The 20,420-nt window shown below is 39.7% G+C and overlaps 1 protein-coding gene across 7 annotated transcripts in view; it reads left to right on the top strand.

Annotated features, from left to right (window-relative positions):
- The window catches only part of LOC128697363 (uncharacterized), a 152,571-nt gene that overhangs the window by 80,461 nt on the left and 51,690 nt on the right, over positions 1-20,420 (top strand). For 6 of the 7 annotated variants that reach the window (XM_070094111.1, XM_070094104.1, XM_070094110.1 and 3 more), the window contains 3 exons: positions 12,065-12,142; positions 14,646-14,792; positions 15,119-15,208. In XM_070094111.1, coding sequence (XP_069950212.1) covers positions 12,065-12,142; positions 14,646-14,792; positions 15,119-15,208 — 315 coding nt within the window. The remainder of the gene's footprint in view (positions 1-12,064; positions 12,143-14,645; positions 14,793-15,118; positions 15,209-20,420) is intronic. The other variant, XM_070094109.1, reaches the window with a different exon arrangement.

The raw sequence follows: 20,420 nt of genomic DNA on the forward strand, positions 1-20,420 counted from the left end.
CTAGTGGAACTTTGTGTTAATTTCAACTTCTTCAAGTATCAGGACAACTGTTACGAACAATGCTTTGGGATGGCAATGGGCAGCCCGCTCAGTGCTGTGCGTGCTTGCCAACCTCTTCTTGGAAAACCTGGAGACAGAGAAATTCAGCACCCTCATTCCCAACACCGTTACCTGGCTAAGATACGTTGATGATATATTGGTTTTCTATCCGAGACGTCTCAATATCCAGGCCCTTCTCAACAAGATCAATGCAGTTGAACCATCAATAAAGTTTACACTTGAACTCGAAAATGATGGCAAACTTCCTTTCCTCGACGTTCTACTGTGCAGATCTCCCGACAGTGACAAACTTCTCTTCAAAGTGTATAGAAAACCTACCAACAAGGACGATCTTATACACTTTTATTCACACCAAGACACCCGCACTAAGAGAGGAGTCCTCATTGGCTTCTTCTTGAGAGCTCTTCGCATCTCCAGCCCTTGTTTTCTAGAAGAAGAATGCACTTAAATAACACAAGCCTTTACACGTCTTCAGTTCCCATCTTTCTTCATCCGAGATTGTAGACTCAAGGCACAAGCTATCCTCAACAAACCGCCCATGGAACAGCCCCCTAAACAGTTCATAGTACTCCCATGTGGCGATGTTGCCACGAATACTCGCCGGGCACTTGCTATGAGTAACATCAACGTTTCCACCATAAACACATCATCTATCAAAGACCTCACTACGAAACGCAGCCCCACACCTCTAACTTCTACAGCAGGCGTCTACACTATCCCCTGTGGGTTCTGTCCTAAGAAATATGTAGGCGAGACAGGCAGAGATCTTGCAGTCCGCCTGAATGAGCATCGAAATGCCTCTAACAGAGACGATGTAAGGTACGCCTGTGTCCTCCACAGAGACTCCACGGGGCATTTGATGAACTGGAATGAGGCACAACTCGTTCTCACCGAACAAGACCTCAGACGCCGACGGTGCCTAGAAGCCTCACTAATCGCCTCTCCAACACTATAGAACGCAACACTGGAAACTACAAAATTTCAAAAACATTGGCATACATGATACTTAAGCAGCACCAACCCAACAACACAGGAGTCACATGATTTCATCATCTACTCGTCCTCATCATAGGTAGAGGTTGTTTTGATAAAGACCTGCCTCGCATGAGCCAGTAGACCTTCTACAGTGTTCCTCCATTCTTATGTTCTTATGACATTCCTCAGGTCACGTGCGTCACATCTCACTCTCCGCCTATATATATAATGTCTTTCTACCTCTGTATGTTAGAAGTGATCAAGGTCCCAGGACCGAAACGTTTTCTAATAAATATGTTATAGTGTTTGCTTACGTGTCTTTCTAAACCAAAATACTTCATGAATAATTTCGCTAATATCATCTATACGGCTTATTTATATATCACAGTTCATCTAATATGACATAACAGACAATATAAATAACATAGAAACACGATATATACTCAATAATGAATAAAATATGTCATGTAACAGGTGGAGGCGGCCACAACCGCTCCCTCTTCTTTGTGGTAAACACTGCCATCTAGTGACGGCCTTCTGAAGCCGTCTATTATTATAATTATTATATGTAGTACATTATTATTATATTCTTTCTTTCTTTCAACACACCGGCCGTATCCCACCGAGGCGGGGTGGCCCAAAAGGAAAAACGAAAGTTTCTCCTTTTACATTTAGTAATATATACAGGAGAAGAGGTTACTAGCCCCTTGCTCCCGGCATTTTAGTTGCCTCTTACAACACGCATGGCTTACGGAGGAAGAATTCTGTTCCACTTCCCCATGGAGATAAGAGGAAATAAACAAGAATAAGAACTAGAAAGAAAATAGAAGAAAACCCAGAGGGGTGTGTATATATGTGCTTGTACATGTATGTGTAGTGTGACCTAAGTGTAAGTAGAAGTAGCAAGACGTACCTGAAATCTTGCATGTTCATGAGACAGAAAAAAGGACACCAGCAATCCTACCATCATGTAAAACAATTACAGGCTTTCGTTTTACACTCACTTGGCAGGACGGTAGTACCTCCCTGGGCGGTTGCTGTCTACCAACCTACTACCTATAATTATTATTATATATGTATTATTATTATGCATATATTATTATCATCATCATTATTATTATTTTTTTTTTTTTTTTTTTTTTTCAACAAGTCGGCCGTCTCCCACCGAGGCAGGGTGACCCAAAAAAGAAAGAAAATCCCCAAAAAGAAAATACTTTCATCATCATTCAACACTTTCACCACACTCGCACATTATCACTGTTTTTGCAGAGGTGCTCAGAATACAACAGTCTAGAAGCATAAACATATAAAGATACACAACATATCCCTCCAAACTGCCAATATCCCAAACCCCTCCTTTAAAGTGCAGGCATTGTACTTCCCATTTCCAGGACTCAAGTCCGACTATATGAAAATAACCGGTTTCCCTGAATTTTTTTTTTTTTTTTTTTTTTTTTCAACAAGTCGGCCGTCTCCCACCGAGGCAGGGTGACCCAAAAAAGAAAGAAAATCCCCAAAAAGAAAATACTTTCATCATCATTCAACACTTTCACCACACTCGCACATTATCACTGTTTTTGCAGAGGTGCTCAGAATACAACAGTCTAGAAGCATAAACATATAAAGATACACAACATATCCCTCCAAACTGCCAATATCCCAAACCCCTCCTTTAAAGTGCAGGCATTGTACTTCCCATTTCCAGGACTCAAGTCCGACTATATGAAAATAACCGGTTTCCCTGAATCCCTTCACTAAATATTACCCTGCTCACACTCCAACAGATCGTCAGGTCCCAAGTACCATTCGTCTCCATTCACTCCTATCTAACACGCTCACGCACGCTTGCTGGAAGTCCAAGCCCCTTACCCACAAAACCTCCTTTACCCCCTCTCTCCAACCCTTTCGAGGACGACCCCTACCCCGCCTTCCTTCCCCTATAGATTTATATGCTTTCCATGTCATTCTACTGTGATCCATTCTCTCTAAATGACCAAACCACCTCAACAACCCCTCTTCTGCCCTCTGACTAATACTTTTATTAACTCCACACCTTCTCCTAATTTCCACACTCCGAATTTTCTGCATAATATTTACACCACACATTGCCCTTAAACAGGACATCTCCGCTGCCTCCAACCGTCTCCTCGCTGCTGCATTTACCACCCAAGCTTCACACCCATATAAGAGTGTTGGTACTACTATACTTTCATACATTCCCTTCTTTGCCTCCATAGATAACGTTTTTTGACTCCACATATACCTCAACGCACCACTCACCTTTTTTCCCTCATCAATTCTATGATTAACCTCAGCCTTCATAAATCCATCCGCCGACACGTCAACTCCCAAGTATCTGAAAACATTCACTTCTTCCATACTCCTCCTCCCCAATTTGATATCCAATTTTTCTTTATCTAAATCATTTGACACCCTCATCACCTTACTCTTTTCTATGTTCACTTTCAACTTTCTACCTTTACACACATTCCCAAACTCATCCACTAACCTTTGCAATTTTTCTTTAGAATCTCCCATAAGCACAGTATCATCAGCAAAAAGTAACTGTGTCAATTCCCATTTTGAATTTGATTCCCCATAATTTAATCCCACCCCTCTCCCAAACACCCTAGCATTTACTTCCTTTACAACCCCATCTATAAATATATTAAACAACCATGGTGACATTACACATCCCTGTCTAAGACCTACTTTTACCGGGAAGTAGTCTCCCTCTCTTCTACACACCCTAACCTGAGCCTCACTATCCTCATAAAAACTCTTTACAGCATTTAATAACTTACCACCTATTCCATATACTTGCAACATCTGCCACATTGCTCCTCTATCCACTCTATCATATGCCTTTTCTAAATCCATAAATGCAATAAAAACTTCCCTATCTTTATCTAAATACTGTTCACATATATGCTTCAATGTAAACACCTGATCTACACATCCCCTACCCACTCTAAAACCTCCTTGCTCATCCGCAATCCTACATTCTGTCTTACCTCTAATTCTTTCAATTATAACCCTACCGTACACTTTTCCTGGTATACTCAGTAAGCTTATTCCTCTATAATTTTTACAGTCTCTTTTGTCCCCTTTCCCTTTATATAAAGGGACTATACATGCTCTCTGCCAATCCCTAGGTACCTTCCCCTCTTTCATACATTTATTAAACAAAAGTACCAACCACTCCAACACTATATCCCCCCCTGCTTTTAACATTTCTGTCATGATCCCATCAGTTCCAGCTGCTTTACCCCCTTTCATTTTACGTAATGCCTCACGTACCTCCCCCACACTTACATTCTGCTCTTCTTCACTCCTAAAAGATGGTATACCTCCCTGACCAGTGCATGAAATTACTGCCTCTGTTTCTTCCTTAACATTTAAAAGTTCCTCAAAATATTCTCGCCATCTACCCAATACCTCCATCTCCCCATCTACTAACTCCCCTACTCTGTTTTTAACTGACAAATCCATATTTTCCCTAGGCTTTCTTAACTTGTTTAACTCACTCCAAAATTTTTTCTTATTTTCATTAAAATTTCTTGACAGTGCCTCTCCCACTCTATCATCTGCTCTCCTTTTGCACTCTCTCACCACTCTCTTTACCTTTCTTTTACTCTCCATATACTCTGCTCTTCTTATAACACTTCTGCTTTGTAAAAACCTCTCATAAGCTACCTTTTTCTCTTTTATCACACCCTTTACTTCATCATTCCACCAATCACTCCTCTTTCCCTGAATCCCTTCACTAAATATTACCCTGCTCACACTCCAACAGATCGTCAGGTCCCAAGTACCATTCGTCTCCATTCACTCCTATCTAACACGCTCACGCACGCTTGCTGGAAGTCCAAGCCCCTCGCCCACAAAACCTCCTTTACCCCCTCTTTCCAACCCTTTCGAGGACGACCCCTACCCCGCCTTCCTTCCCCTATAGATTTATATGCTTTCCATGTCATTCTACTTTGATCCATTCTCTCTAAATGACCAAACCACCTCAACAACCCCTCTTCTGCCCTCTGACTAATGCTTTTATTAACTCCACACCTTCTCCTAATTTCCACACTCCGAATTTTCTGCATAATATTTACACCACACATTGCCCTTAAACAGGACATCTCCACTGCCTCCAACCGTCTCCTCGCTGCTGCATTTACCACCCAAGCTTCACATCCATATAAGAGTGTTGGTACTACTATACTTTCATACATTCCCTTCTTTGCCTCAATAGATAACGTTTTTTGACTCCACATATACCTCAACGCACCACTCACCTTTTTTCCCTCATCAATTCTATGATTAACCTCATCCTTCATAAATCCATCCGCCGACACGTCAACTCCCAAGTATCTGAAAACATTCACTTCTTCCATACTCCTCCTCCCCAATTTGATATCCAATTTTTCTTAATCTAAATCATTTGATACCCTCATCACCTTACTCTTTTCTATGTTCACTTTCAACTTTCTACCTTTACACACATTCTCAAACTCATCCATTAACCTTTGCAATTTTTCTTTAGAATCTACCATAAGCACAGTATCATCAGCAAAAAGTAACTGTGTCAATTCCCATTTTGAATTTGATTCCCCATAATTTAATCCCACCCCTCCCCGAACACCCTAGCATTTACTTCTTTTACAACCCCATCTATAAATATATTAAACAACCATGGTGACATTACACATCCCTGTCTAAGACCTACTTTTACTGGGAAGTATTCTCCCTCTCTTCTACACACCCTAACCTGAGCCTCACTATCCTCATAAAAGCTCTTTACAGCGTTTAGTAACTTACCACCTATTCCATAAACTTGCAACATCTGCCACATTGCTCCTCTATCTACTCTATCATATGCCTTTTCTAAATCCATAAATGCAATAAAAACTTCCCTACCTTTATCTAAATACTGTTCACATATATGCTTCAATGTAAACACTTGATCTACACATCCCCTACCCACTCTGAAGCCTCCTTGCTCATCGGCAATTCTACATTCTGTCTTACCTCTAATTCTTTCAATTATAACTCTACCGTATACTTTTCCTGGTATACTCAGTAAACTTATTCCTCTATAATTTTTACAATCTCTTTTGTCCCCTTTCTCTTTATATAAAGGGACTATACATGCTCTCCGCCAATCCCTAGGTACCTTCCCCTCTTTCATACATTTATTAAACAAAAGTACCAACCACTCCAACACTATATACCCCTCTGCTTTTAACATTTCTGTCATGATCCCATCAGTTCGAGCTGCTTTACCCCCTTTCATTCTACGTAATGCCTCACGTACCTCCACCACACTTACATTCTGCTCTTCTTCACTCCTAAAAGATGGTATACCTCCCTGGCCAGTGCATGAAATTACCGCCTCCCTTTCTTCCTCAACATTTAAAAGTTCCTCAAAATATTCTCGCCATCTACCTAATACCTCCCTCTCCCCATCTACTAACTCCCCTACTCTGTTTTTATTGTTATTATTCATATTATTATACATATTATTATTATTATTATTATTATTATTATTATTATTATTATTATTATTAAAATTATTTGTAATTTTTATTCACACAAAAAATGTAAGATTTACTGATATTCCTTATTGCAATAATTGTATAAATGTCAACCCATTCACGACTGCACATTGGAATGGACAGTGACGTCATTTGTTTACTCTGAAACAGCCAAGCAGTGGACCATTTCTCCTAGGTTGAGCTCAATTTCAAGGCACTTTTTGTCATGAAAGCAATCAAAATCATATCTTTTTCTGTAATATATCTTCTATTCTATCAAATGAGGCCAAAAAAACGAGAATACAACCATAAAAACCATTTGAAATTACCGCTAAGGAGTGGCTAATTGCTGAGAAGTGAACTCCATTATTTATGCTTAGATTTCATTATTATTATTATTATTATTATTATTATTATTATTATTATTATTATTATTATTATTATTATTATTATTATTATTATTATTATTATTATTATATAAATAATTTGTAATTTTTATTCACACAAAAAATATAAGATTTACTGTGACGTCATTTGTTTACTCGGAAACAGCCAAGCAATGGACCATTTCTCCTAAGTTGAGCTATATTTCAAGGTACTTTTTGTCATGAAAGCAGTCAAAATCATATCTATTTCTGTAATATATCTTCCATTCTATCAAATGAGACCAAAAAAAACGAGAATACAACCATAAAAACCATTCGAAATTATCACTAAGGGGTAGCTAATTGCTGAGAAGTGAACTCCATTATTTATCCTTAGATTTCTTTCATTTTTGGTGTATGTTAAGAAGCATCTTTCCATCATACATTGCCCAAGTTTCAATAAGATGGTCCAACAAACAAATGAGATAAAATTCCCGAGATCAAGAGCAAGAGCCCCTCACCAGTGTCAAGGAACCTGCCTTGAGGTCTGCTCGCTTGTGGAAATTTTGCTCGCGTATGGAAGCAAAAAATCAACCCATTGACTGCTTGTATTTAGAAAAACTCGCACGTAGACATGCTCGCAAGTAGAGGTTCCACGGTATATACAAGCTGCTTTGCTTCTGCCAAAAATCTTTTTATAGTCCCATTATTCTTAAAATCTTGTGTATCACATTTGTTGGCATTCACAAATTTTTGTGTAAGACTTTTTTTCTGTCTGAGTTATTAATCTGAAAGCAATATGTTTATAAGCCTTGAATTTGGTTCACTGACTTTTGGTGGTAAACTGACAGAAACCTGCTGTTGCTTACCTGGTAAAAAGCCAGATACTTTCATATAGTAGTAGTAGTAGGTTGGTAGACAGCAACCGCCCAGGGAGGTACTACCGTCCTGCCAAGTGAGTGTAAAACGAAAGCCTGTAATTGTTTTACATGATGGTAGGATTGCTGGTGTCTTTTGTCTGTCTCATAAATATGCAAGATTACAGGTAAGTCTTGCTACTTCTACTTACACTTAGGTCACACTACACATACATGTACAAGCATATATATACACACCCCTCTGGGTTTTCTTCTATTTTCTTTCTAATTCTTGTTCTTGTTTATTTCCTCTTATCTCCATGGGGAAGTGGAACAGAATTCTTCCTCTGTAAGCCATGCGTGTCGTAAGAGGCGACTAAAATGCCGGGAGCAAGGGGCTAGTAACCCCTTCTCCTGTATATATTACTAAATTTAAAAGGAGAAACTTCAGTTTTTTCTTTTGGGCCACCCCACCTCAGTGGGATACGGCTGGTACGTTGAAAGAAGAAGAAGAAATATGCAAGATTACAGGTATGTCTTGCTACTTCTACTTACACTTAGGTCACACTACACATACATGTACACGTTTATTTTTACACACTCATCTGAGTTTTCTTTGATTTTATCTTAATAGTTCTTGGTCTTATTACTTTTCCTTTTATATCCATGGGGAAGTGGAATAAGAATCTTTCCTCCGTAAGCCATGCATGTTGTAAAAGTCAACTAAAATGCCGGGAACAATGGGCTAGTAACCCCTTTTCCTGTAAAGATTACTAAAAAGAATAAGAAGAAGAAAATTGTCAAAGTGGGAAGTCTGAACGTGCGTGAATGTTGTGCAAATGATAAGAGAGAGATGATTGTGGATGTTATGAATGAGAAGAAGCTGGATGTCCTGGCTTTAAGTGAAATGAAGCTGAAGGGGGTGGGAGAGTTTCAATGGAGAGGAATAAATGGGATTAGGTCAGGGGTTTCAAATAGAGTTAGAGCTAAAGAAGGAGTAGCAATAATGTTGAAGGATAAGCTATGGTAGGAAAAGAGGGACTATAAATGTATTAATTCAAGGATTATGTGGAGTAAAATAAAGATTGGATGTGAAAAGTGGGTTATAGTAAGCGTGTATGCACCTGGAGAAGAAAGAAGTGTAGAGAGAGAGAGAGAGAGATTTTGGGAAATGTTGAGTGAATGCATGGGGAGTTTTGAATCAAGTGTGAGAGTAATGGTGGTTGGGGATTTCAATGCTAAAGTGGGTAAAAATGTTATGGAGGGAGTAGTAGGTAAATTTGGGGTGCCAGGGGTAAATGTAAATGGGGAGCCTTTAATTGAGCTATGTGTAGAAAGAAATTTGGTAATAAGTAATACATATTTTATGAAAAAGAGGATAAATAAATATACAAGGTATGATGTAGCACGTAATGAAAGTAGTTTGTTAGATTATGTATTGGTGGATAAAAGGTTGATGGGTAGGCTCCAGGATGTACATGTTTATAGAGGGGCAACTGATATATCGGATCATTATTTAGTTGTAGCTACAGTTAGAGTAAGAGGTAGATGGGAAAAGAGGAAGGTGGCAACAACAAGTAAGAGGGAGGTGAAAGTGTATAAAGTAAGGGAGGAGGAAGTTCGGGGGAGATATAAGCGACTGTTGGCAGAAAGGTGGGCTAGTGCAAAGATGAGTAGTGTGTGGGGGGGGGGGGTTGAAGAGGGTTGGAATAGTTTTAAAAATGCAGTATTAGAATGTGGGGCAGAAGTTTGTGGTTATAGGAGGGTGGGGGCAGGTGGAAAGAGGAGTGATTGGTGGAATGATGAAGTAAAGGGTGTGATAAAAGAGAAAAAGTTAGCTTATGAGAGGTTTTTACAAAGCAGAAGTGTTATAAGAAGAGCAGAGTATATGGAGAGTAAAAGAAAGGTAAAGAGAGTGGTGAGAGAGTGCAAAAGGAGAGCAGATGATAGAGTGGGAGAGGCACTGTCAAGAAATTTTAATGAAAATAAGAAAAAATTTTGGAGTGAGTTAAACAAGTTAAGAAAGCCTAGGGAAAGTATGGATTTGTCAGTTAAAAACAGAGTAGGGGAGTTAGTAGATGGGGAGAGGGAGGTATTAGGTAGATGGCGAGAATGTTTTGAGGAACTTAAATGTTGAGGAAGAAAGGGAGGCGGTAATTTCATGCACTGGTCAGGGAGGTATACCATCTTTTAGGAGTGAAGAAGAGCAGAATGTAAGTGTGGGGGAGGTACGCGAGGCATTACGTAACATGAAAGGGGGTAAAGCAGCTGGAACTGATGGGATCATGACAGAAATGTTAAAAGCAGGGGGGATATAGTATTGGAGTGGTTGGTACTTTTGTTTAATAAATGTATGAAAGAGGGGAAGGTACCTAGGGATTGGCAGAAAGCATGTATAGTCCCTTTATATAAAGGGAAAGGGGACAAAAGAGATTGTAAAAATTATAGAGGAATAAGTTTATTGAGTATACCAGGAAAAGTGTACGGTAGGGTTATAATTGAAAGAATTAGAGGTAAGACAGAATGTAGGATTGCGGATGAGCAAGGAGGTTTCAGAGTGGGTAGGGGATGTGTAGATCAAGTGTTTACATTGAAGCATATATGTGAACAGTATTTAGATAAAGGTAGGGAAGTTTTTATTGCATTTATGGATTTAGAAAAGGCATATGATAGAGTGGATAGGGGAGCAATGAGGCAGATGTTGCAAGTATATGGAATAGGTGGTAAGTTACTAAATGCTGTAAAGAGCTTTTATGAGGATAGTGAGGCTCAGGTTAGGGTGTGTAGAAGAGAGGGAGACTACTTCCCGGTAAAAGTAGGTCTTAGACAAGGATGTGTAATGTCACCATGGTTGTTTAATATATTTATAGATGGGGTTGTAAAAGAAGTAAATGCTAGGGTGTTCGGGAGAAGGGTGGGATTAAATTATGGGGAATCAAATTCAAAATGGGAATTGACACTGTTACTTTTTGCTGATGATACTGTGCTTATGGGAGGTTCTAAAGAAAAATTGCGAAGGTTAGTGAATGAGTTTGGGAATGTGTGTAAAGGTAGAAAGTTGAAAGTGAACATAGAAAAGAGTAAGGTGATGAGGGTATCAAATGATTTAGATTAAGAAAAATTGGATATCAAATTGGGGAGGAGGAGTATGGAAGAAGTGAATGTTTTCAGATACTTGGGAGTTGACGTGTCGGCGGATGGATTTATGAAGGATGAGGTTAATCATAGAATTGATGAGGGAAAAAAGGTGAGTGGTGCATTGAGGTATATGTGGAGTCAAAAAACGTTATCTATGGAGGCAAAGAAGGGAATGTATGAAAGTATAGTAGTACCAACACTCTTAAATGGGTGTGAAGCTTGGGTGGTAAATGCAGCAGGGAGGAGACGGTTGGAGGCAGTGGAGATGTCCTGTCTAAGGGCAATGTGTGGTGTAAATATTATGCAGAAAATTCGGAGTGTGGAAATTAGGAAAAGGTGTGGAGTTAATAAAAGTATTAGTCAGAGGGCAGAAGAGGGGTTGTTGAGGTGGTTTGGTCATTTAGAGAGAATGGATCAAAGTAGAATGACATGGAAAGCATATAAATCTATAGGGGAAGGAAGGCAAGGTAGGGGTCGTCCTCGAAAGGGTTGGAGAAAGGGGGTAAAGGAGGTTTTGTGGGCAAGGGGCTTGAACTTCAAGCAAGCGTGCATGAGCTTGTTAGATAAGAGTGAATGGAGACGAATGGTACTTGGGACCTGACGATCTGTTGGAGTGTGAGCAGGGTAATATTTAGTGAAGGGATTCAGGGAAACCGGTTATTTTCATATAGCCGGACTTGAGTCCTGGAAATGGGAGGTACAATGCCTGCACTTTAAAGGAGGGGTTTGGGATATTGGCAGTTTGGAGGGATATGTTGTGTATCTTTATACGTATATGCTTCTGAACTGTTGTATTCTGAGCGCCTCTGCAAAAACAGTGATTGTGTGTGAGTGTGGTGAAAGTGTTGAATGATGATGAAAGCATTTTCTTTTTGGGGATTTTCTTTCTTTTTTGGGTCACCCTGCCTCGGTGCGAGATGGCCAACTTGTTGAAAAAAAAAAAAAAAAACTCATACTAGAGGATTCGCAGCTGTCATTTTTCTCTAACCACAAAAGTACATCTTATGATTAAATTTATGATTTCAGCATTCTTCATGTTTTTATTTACTCTCATTGTTATGTGTACTGCATTTTATTTTTAATTTGTTTATGCATCACTCTTTTGTTTTATATCTTTTTTTCACATTTTTATATTCAGTTGGAGGCAGTGTCATCCAGTGTCATGGCATCACCTGGAGATATTACTGAACTTGATTCTCAGATTGAATTAATTAAGGTTAGATTTTGTATTTTACTTACATTACATTACTCACATTATATTACTCACATTATAGGGGAGCAATGTGGCAGATGTTGCAAGTATAAGGAATAGGTGGTAAGTTACTAAATGCTGTAAAGAGTTTTTATGAGGATAGTGAGGCTCAGGTTAGGGTGTGTAGAAGAGAGGGAGATTACTTCCCGGTAAAAGCAGGTCTTAGACAGGGATGTGTAATGTCACCATGGTTGTTTAATATATTTATAGATGGGGTTGTAAAAGAAGTAAATGCTAGGGTGTTCGGGAGAGGGGTGGGATTAAATTATGGGGAATCAAATACAAAATGGGAATTGACACAGTTACTTTTTGCTGGTGATACTGTGCTTATGAGAGATTCTAAAGAAAAATTGCAAAGGTTAGTGGAAGAGTTTGGGAGTGTGTGTAAAGGTAGAAAGTTGAAAGTGAACATAGAAAAGAGTAAGGTGGTGAGGGTGTCAAATGGTTTAGATAAAGAAAAATTGGATATCAAATTGGAGAGGAGGAGTATGGAAGAAGTGAATGTTTTCAGATATTTGGGAGTTGATGTGTCAGCGGATGGATTTATGAAGGATGAGGTTAATCATAAAACTGATGAGGGAAAAAAGGCAAGTGGTGCATTGAGGTATATGTTGAGACAAAAAAAATCTATGGAGGCAAAGAAGGGAATGTATGAAAGTATAGTAGTACCAACACTTATATGGGTGTGAAGCTTGGGTTGTAAATGCTGCAGTGAGGAGGCGGTTGGAGGCAGTGGAGATGTCCTGTTTAAGGGCAATGTGTGGTGTAAATATTATGCAGAAAATTCGGAGTGTGGAAATTAAGAGGTGTGGAGTTTATAAAAGTATTAGTCAGAGGGCTGATGAGGGGTTGTTGAGGTGGTTTGGTCATTTAGAGAGAATGACCAAGGTAGAATGACATGGAGAGCATATAAATCTGTAGGGGAAGGAAGGAGGGGTAGGGGTCGTCCTCGAAAAGGTTGGAGGGAGGAGGTAGAGGAGGTTTTGTGGGCGAGGGGCTTGGACCCAGCAAGCATGCGTGAGTATGTTAGATTGGAGTGAATGGAGACGAATGGTATTTGGGACCTGACGAGCTGTTGGAGTGCGAGCAGGGTAATATTTAGTGAAAGGATTCAGGGAAACCTATTATTTTTATATAGCTGGACTTGAGTCCTGGAAATGGGAAGTACAATGCCTGCACTTTAACCCTTAAACGGTCCAAACAGATCTACTTTCAAATTCGTAGTACTACAAAAGTAGATCTACTTTTTTTTACATATTTTCAAATATAACAAAAAAAAAATGTAGACAAAAGTTTTTTTACACGTTTTCAAATGTAAAAGAGAAAAGATCTACATTTTTTTACATACTTTCAGATGTTGAAAAAAACGTATATATACGTTTGGACCATTTAAGGGTTAAAGGAGGGGTTTGGGATATTGGCAGTTTGGAGGGATATGTTGTGTATCTTTATACATATATGCTTCTAAACTGTTGTATTCTGAGCACCTCTGCAAAAACAGTGATTATGTGTGAGTGAAGTGAAAGTGTTGAATGATGATTAAAGTATTTTCTTTTTGGGTCACCCTGCCTCGGTGGAAGATGGATTTGTTTAAATGTTCATCAGGAATTTAATTTTTTCCTAATTTTTGAAAAACCATATTTAGATTATAATTACGTACATTTTATGGGGGTGGGTTTTAGATGTTAAAATATTTGTTTGTATTTTCTTTATTATATTCCAAACATTGTTTGGATATTGTTGGGTGTGGGGTCAAGCCAGGCATGAGCAAACAATAAATCATTATCTCAAGAACAACAACTGCCTTTGTGGCAGGAAGAAATGCTTGGAGAACACAGCTCTCAGCTGCCAGTCAGTACTCTTACATTAGTCGTGTTTCATAACTTCCTTTGTGGTTTTTAGGTTTAATATTTTTTGTGGTTTGAGGTTGTTTTAACATAATAGTGTAATAGCTATTCTCAAGAGATCATTGTGTCTAGATTGCAGGAGTAAACACCATTTATGTATTGAATTCATTTTAATGTACGTAAAGCTTTTTCATTGTTTATACCTTTTCCCTTTTTAAGTACTACTCTGTAAAGATATTATTCGTAACAGTTTTATTAACATTTGTCACAGCATGTACTATTGTAGTGAAGTCATTATTATATATTGTTTGCCTAGGATATTTTAATTAAGAATTTATCAATTGAAAAAATACTAACATAGTAGATAATTAATCTCGAATAATTTTGGAAATTTAATACATATTTTTTTGGTAAACTCCAGAAATTTAGTTTGCTGTAGTTTACATTTCTTAATACAGTATAAATATTTTTATAATTATAATTGATTCATTTAGCTATGAAATATTGTTATTTAAAATTTAGAAGCCCAAGATTGTTGGGTTTGCTATTTTGTTTTCTGCTAATAATATAAAGAATTTAATGTACCAGCCTTTTGTAGTAATTTGATAATTACTTACCAGAGTGAATATGATAATGAGAAAGCACAGCTAGAAGAGAGGATAGTTCAGCTTGAGCATGAACTTGAGGAAGCGACCTCTAATGGTTTGGAAATGCATAAAATGCTGTCAGAAATGTTATCTACACAGAAGGATACTTCAACTTTCCAGGTAAGTTATAAAAAAAAGTCTCAGTATTTTTCAGAAGTACAGTAGATAAATTCCACACCCATGCCACTTGTACTAAGTTGAGGTAGCTCAGCAACACTGAATTCCACCTAATAAGAATCTGTAGTGTTTTGTGAACCACACTGATAACATGGTAAATGCATGTTGCATATAGTTGAGAACGTTACTTAGAGATGGGAGGGTGGTAGGAAATGTTTGTTTTATGTACTTCAGTGTTGTTTGGGATTTTGATACTTTGCCTAATTTTTCTATATTTCATTCAGTGAAGTTTTATCTTTGTGAAGTATAATTATATTTTGAATTGCTAGGCTTCAGTGGACCACCTTCAAGCAATGCTGGATGGACAACGGGAGAAGGTAGAAACTCTTACTTCTGATTTGGCTTTGAAGACCCGATTGGTAAGTTTGAATTTTTTTTTTTTTCAGGTTTGCATTATTTCTAAATTTAAGGGTTACAATAATTTTTTTTTTTTTAAGTAGTAAGAGACTTGACAGTGATTTTTGAGTAACCATCTGCAAATTTAACCCGTTAACTGTCCAAACGTAGATCTACGTTTGTCCAGTGCTCCGAATATTTTGGAATTTTTTTTTTTTTTAATTAAAAGGGCAATTTTCTGTGTGTAATAAGACCAAAAAAAAAAAATTTTTTAGGACCAGTACTTACCAAGCTATCAGGCCACAAAGTTGGTTCTGGATACTCACCTGACAGCAACAAGGAGTCCTGCCACTTCCCGAAGTGTTGCTGATATACCTCTTTTTCTCGTTTTTATATTATTTGATATAATTTTTATGTACTGATAATTACATTTACATAATTACATAATTACATTTCTAGGTAGTAGGTTGGTAGACAGCAACCGCTCAGGGAGGTACTACCGTCCTGCCAAGTGGGTGTAAAACAAAAGCCTGTAATTGTTTTACATGATGGTAGGATTGCTGGTGTCCATTTCTCTGTCTCATAAACATGCAAGGTTTCAGGTACATCTTGCTACTTCTACTTACACTTAGGTCACACTACACATACATGTACAAGCATATATATACACACCCCTCTGTGTTTTCTTCTATTTTCTTACTAGTTCTTGTTCTTGTTTATTTCCTTACCTCCATGGGGAAGTGGAACAGAATTCTTCCTCCATAAGCCATGCGTGTTGTAAGAGGCGACTAAAATGCCAGGAGCAAGGGGCTAGTAACTCCTTCTCCTGTATACATTACTAAATGTAAAAGGAGAAACTTTTGTTTTTTCTTTTGGGCCACCCCACCTCGGTGGGATACGGCCGGTGTGTTGAAAGAAGAAGAAAATTACATTTATAGTAGTTCTTGTGATTTCATAGCCAATCTTTGTTCTGACACTAATATTAGGTACTGGTCCATACACAAATAACCCGCACATAAAAGACAGAAGCTTACGACGACGTTTCGGTCCGACTTGGACCATTGACAAACTCACACTAACAGAGGAGGAGCAGAACGGCTATATATAGGCAGGAAGAGGTGGAGGTAGTAGTAGTGGTAGAAATAGTAGTAGTAGTAGTACAAGAATTGTATATAATACCGACAGGATGAAATGACACATGCACAACACCCGGGCATCCCCACCGTAGACGTTTCGCCATCCAGCCAGCCACTGGATGGCGAAACGTCCACAACAAAGACAACCAGACGCCGCACATGTGTCTAATTTCATCAGTAGAGGTAGTAGAAGAAGAAGAGGTAGTAGTAGTGGTAGTGGTAGAAGTGGGAAATAAGGAAGACGAGCCAGTCAAATACAAAGGAAGGGGAGCACTGCAAGAGAGCTAGAAACCCACAGAGGGAGAGCAAGCGCACCGAGGTGCGTGAAAGGGGAAGTGGTGAAATAAAATAAAGAAGGAACAGAAACACGAGACAGGAGAGAGAAAGACAACCCAGAGGAGAAAAGGAGAGAGGAAAGGGGAAGAGGAAGAAGAAAAAGAAGAAGAAAAAAAATGAGGATTCAGGTTAAGTCACGGGTGTTCTGAAGTTTGGAGCATTTTACAATGTAGTGGGAGAGGAAGGCATCTACAGAGACGAAGCCAGGGCTAAGGTTCATACAAGGAAAGTTGTGTATAAGAGAGGATTCAACTAAACGGCGACTGTTCGAGTTGGAAGTAGGGAAGACAGTTTTAGCAGAAGACCAGTCAATAGGATGGCTATGATCTCTGACGTGACAGAAAAGAGCATTGTTAGTGTCGGCAAGCCTAACACTATTTTTGTGCTCCCTAAGTCTGTCAGAAAGAGATCGACCAGTTTCTCCAAAGTATTGAAGAGGACAGGAGGAGCAAGAAATAGAGTAGACACCAGGAACATCTGTAGAGGGAGGAGAGGTATGAACGAGATTAGTGCGAAGAGTGTTAGTCTGGCGGAAGGTAAGCTTGATGTCTAAGGGACGGAGAGAATTGTTGAGATTAGAAAGACCGGAAATGTAGGGAAGGCAGAGGATAGAAGAGTTCCCATGAGTAGAGAGTTTGGGAGAGAAGAAATTGCGTTTAGCACGTGAGAGGGCAGAGTCTATGAAATGGGAAGGGTAGCCAAGACGGGAGAACGAATTATAAAGAGTGGAAATTTCTGCTGGAAGGAACTGAGGATCACAGATGCGGAGGGCACGGAGAAAGAGGGAGATAAGAACACTTTTCTTGACAGGGGAAGCATGATAGGAAAAGTAGTGAATGTACATGCCACTGTGCATAGGTTTACGGTAAACGGAAAAGGAAAAACCTGTATCTGAGCGGTGGACATGGACATCAAGGAAAGGAAGTAAGGAATTAGATTCCCATTCAGCTTTAAACTTAATGGAAGGGGCAAGATTGTTAAGAGCTTGAAGAAAAGGTTGGAAGAGACTGGAGTCATGAGGCCACAGAGCAAAGATGTCATCCACATAGCGGAGCCAGAGTGAAGGTTGCACATCGAGGGTAGGAAGAACAACAGTCTCGAAGTATTCCATGTAAAGATTAGCAAGGACAGGAGAGAGAGGAGAGCCCATAGCAACACCGAAGGTTTGGGAATAATATTTCCCTTGGAAGGAAAAGGAGTTAGTCCACACAGAGGCGGATCAGATCAAGAAAGACATCAGTGGGGATAGGGAGATGAAGAAACCCTTCATGGGCCTTCTCTCTAAGGAAATCAAGGACATCATCAAGAGGGACATTGGTGAAGAGGGACTCAACGTCAAGACTAAGCATCTTACAGGTTGGGAGAGAGCGAACCCGTTCAATGAAGTCTTGAGAGTGACGGATGTGGGCAGGGGAAAAAGTACCAAGAAAGGGAGTGAGGGTTTTGGCCAGCCAAGAAGCAAGAGAATAAGAGACAGAACCTCTAGAGGATATGATAGGACGAAGAGGAATATCAGGTTTATGAGTTTTGGGAAGGCCATAGAAATAGGGAAGAGAGGGACAGATGACACGAAACCGTTGAACAAGGTCAAAGTCAGGAGGACAGAGGTCGGAGAGAGTCCTTAGTTTTTTGTTGAAAGTTCTCTTGATGCGATCAAGAGGGTTGGAAACGAGAGGAGTGTAGGTGCGTGAGTCAGAGAGCAAGACATCAGCTTTACGGAGGTAATCCTCGCGATCAAGGATAACTACCGAATTACCTTTGTCAGAAGATAGTATGACAATGTTAGTGTTAGATTTAAGAGAAGAAAGGGCAAGTTGGTAACGGCGTGGAAGGTGGTGATTCTTGGAAAACAGACTAACAAGAGCAGGAAGGAGAGCACCACGAAAAGTGGACAAGTCAGGAAGATTACGGAAGCGAGATTGACGAAAGGAATCAAAAGAGCTAATCAGGGAAATACCAGCGCGAGGAGTAGGCGAAGTGGCAAAGGAAAGACCAAAACCAAGAAGTTCAAGCTCATACTGAGAGAGTGAGACAGAAGACAGATTAGTAACACAGTCAGTGAGGGAGAATTTAGACCAAGGGCTAGCTGAGATGAGACGTTGAAGTTTGTTTAGTAGTTTGGAAGAATGAATTTGCGCATTCAGGCGAGCAGTGTCAAAGGCAATGGTAGAGAGAAGGTTACAGAGATCCTGTGGTAGAGCCGCAAAGAGAGCACGTTGACGTTGACGGAGAGTAAAGAAGGCATCTTCAACCTGTGATTTAGTAGAAAGAATGAGCTGTTGAAGTAGGAGACGGGCATGATCAGGAAAGGGAGTGCCCAGTGGGTTGGTTTTCAGGAAGTGGGAGAAGGAAGGTGGCAGAACTTGTTCAGCAAGACAGTCACGTAGGAAGCGAAGCTGATCCTTACGACGACGGGTAGCAATAAGAGCAGCCTCATAAGATCGAAAGAGGGGTATAAAAGAGGGAAGAACATTAAAAAAGTTGGAGAGAATATGACGCTTAACTGCGGGGTCCAAGTCGGACCGAAACGTCGTCGTAAGCTTCTGTCTTTTATGTGCGGGTTATTTGTGTATCGTTCCAGTCACGGTATTGTGCCTTTTTGTTATTTATTTATTTAGGTACTGGAATTGTACTCAGTCACAAATACACTGACAGGTGAACATTTTTACCTGCCCTGGTCATTTACTATTGTGTAGAAATATATACACAGTATTTATAGGTCCCAGCAATGTTTTAGACACACTGGAGTATATATGAAACTCCTTGAAGCATGGTACAAGACTGAGTGTCACTAAACTGCTGACAGTGCAGCAGTGGTTTGATACTTGATCGTACATTGCTGCAGGGAACCCCTGTCTTCGTTTATTTTCACTGTTACACATAAGCATGTCTATCTGTCTGTCTAGCTATGTCTGCTTATCTGTCTGTCTGCCTGTGTCTGTCTACCTGTGTGTGTTTGTCTTTGTCTGCCTGTCTTTCTGTCTGCCTGTGTGTGTGTCTGTCTGTCTGTCTGCTTGTCTCTCTTGTCTCAGAGAGTGGCTTATGAACCAATAGGATGCAGAGTCATCAGACTCATCACATCTGATTCCTGATCAAGTGAAGTGCGTATTACTTGCCTTATATCTACAAGCACAGTATAGCACTTTGTCTGGATATTTTGGGTTATCCTAGGTAATTTACACCATGTATAATTGTATTTATGTGTACCTGTGAGATAGAGACAGACAGAGAAAGAGATAGACAATGATAGATACAGACAGACAGACGCTGGCCAGCCAATCAGCCAATCAGCCAGCCAGCCAGCCAGTCGCCAGCCAGCCTGCCAAACACGTATTACACGTTCCAGAATTCTTTCTTTTTACTTAGGGCATAGGTTACAGGACATTCTGGCAGGATGACACTACCAGTGGTACCAAAATTGAAAGGATGTTGCACAAATGTTGCATGTGGGTTATTATCGAGGTTTTTGATATTTCCTCGACCACTTGTGGCCACATCTACCTCAAAGCCACTAAACTCGGGGCCAACATCACTTTCCTCCTAAAAGGGGTGTTAATACGACATGATATCAGTGAATCCCAGGTGTTTGCCGTGCTGTTTGCTCTAGTTGGCGCTCAATTGAACTGGTGCTCCCACAAGGTACTAAGTGGTCCCAGATTTTTTTTAATAGTGTGCACACAGAGTGTTAAGACCCATTCTGTGTTGACCAGGCGTCTCAGGCCAATCATGCCAAATTTAGAGGCAGGAAAAATAAAACGTAGAT

The sequence above is a fragment of the Cherax quadricarinatus genome, chromosome 44 (assembly GCF_038502225.1).
Source record: "Cherax quadricarinatus isolate ZL_2023a chromosome 44, ASM3850222v1, whole genome shotgun sequence".
Lineage (NCBI taxonomy): Eukaryota > Metazoa > Arthropoda > Malacostraca > Decapoda > Parastacidae > Cherax > Cherax quadricarinatus.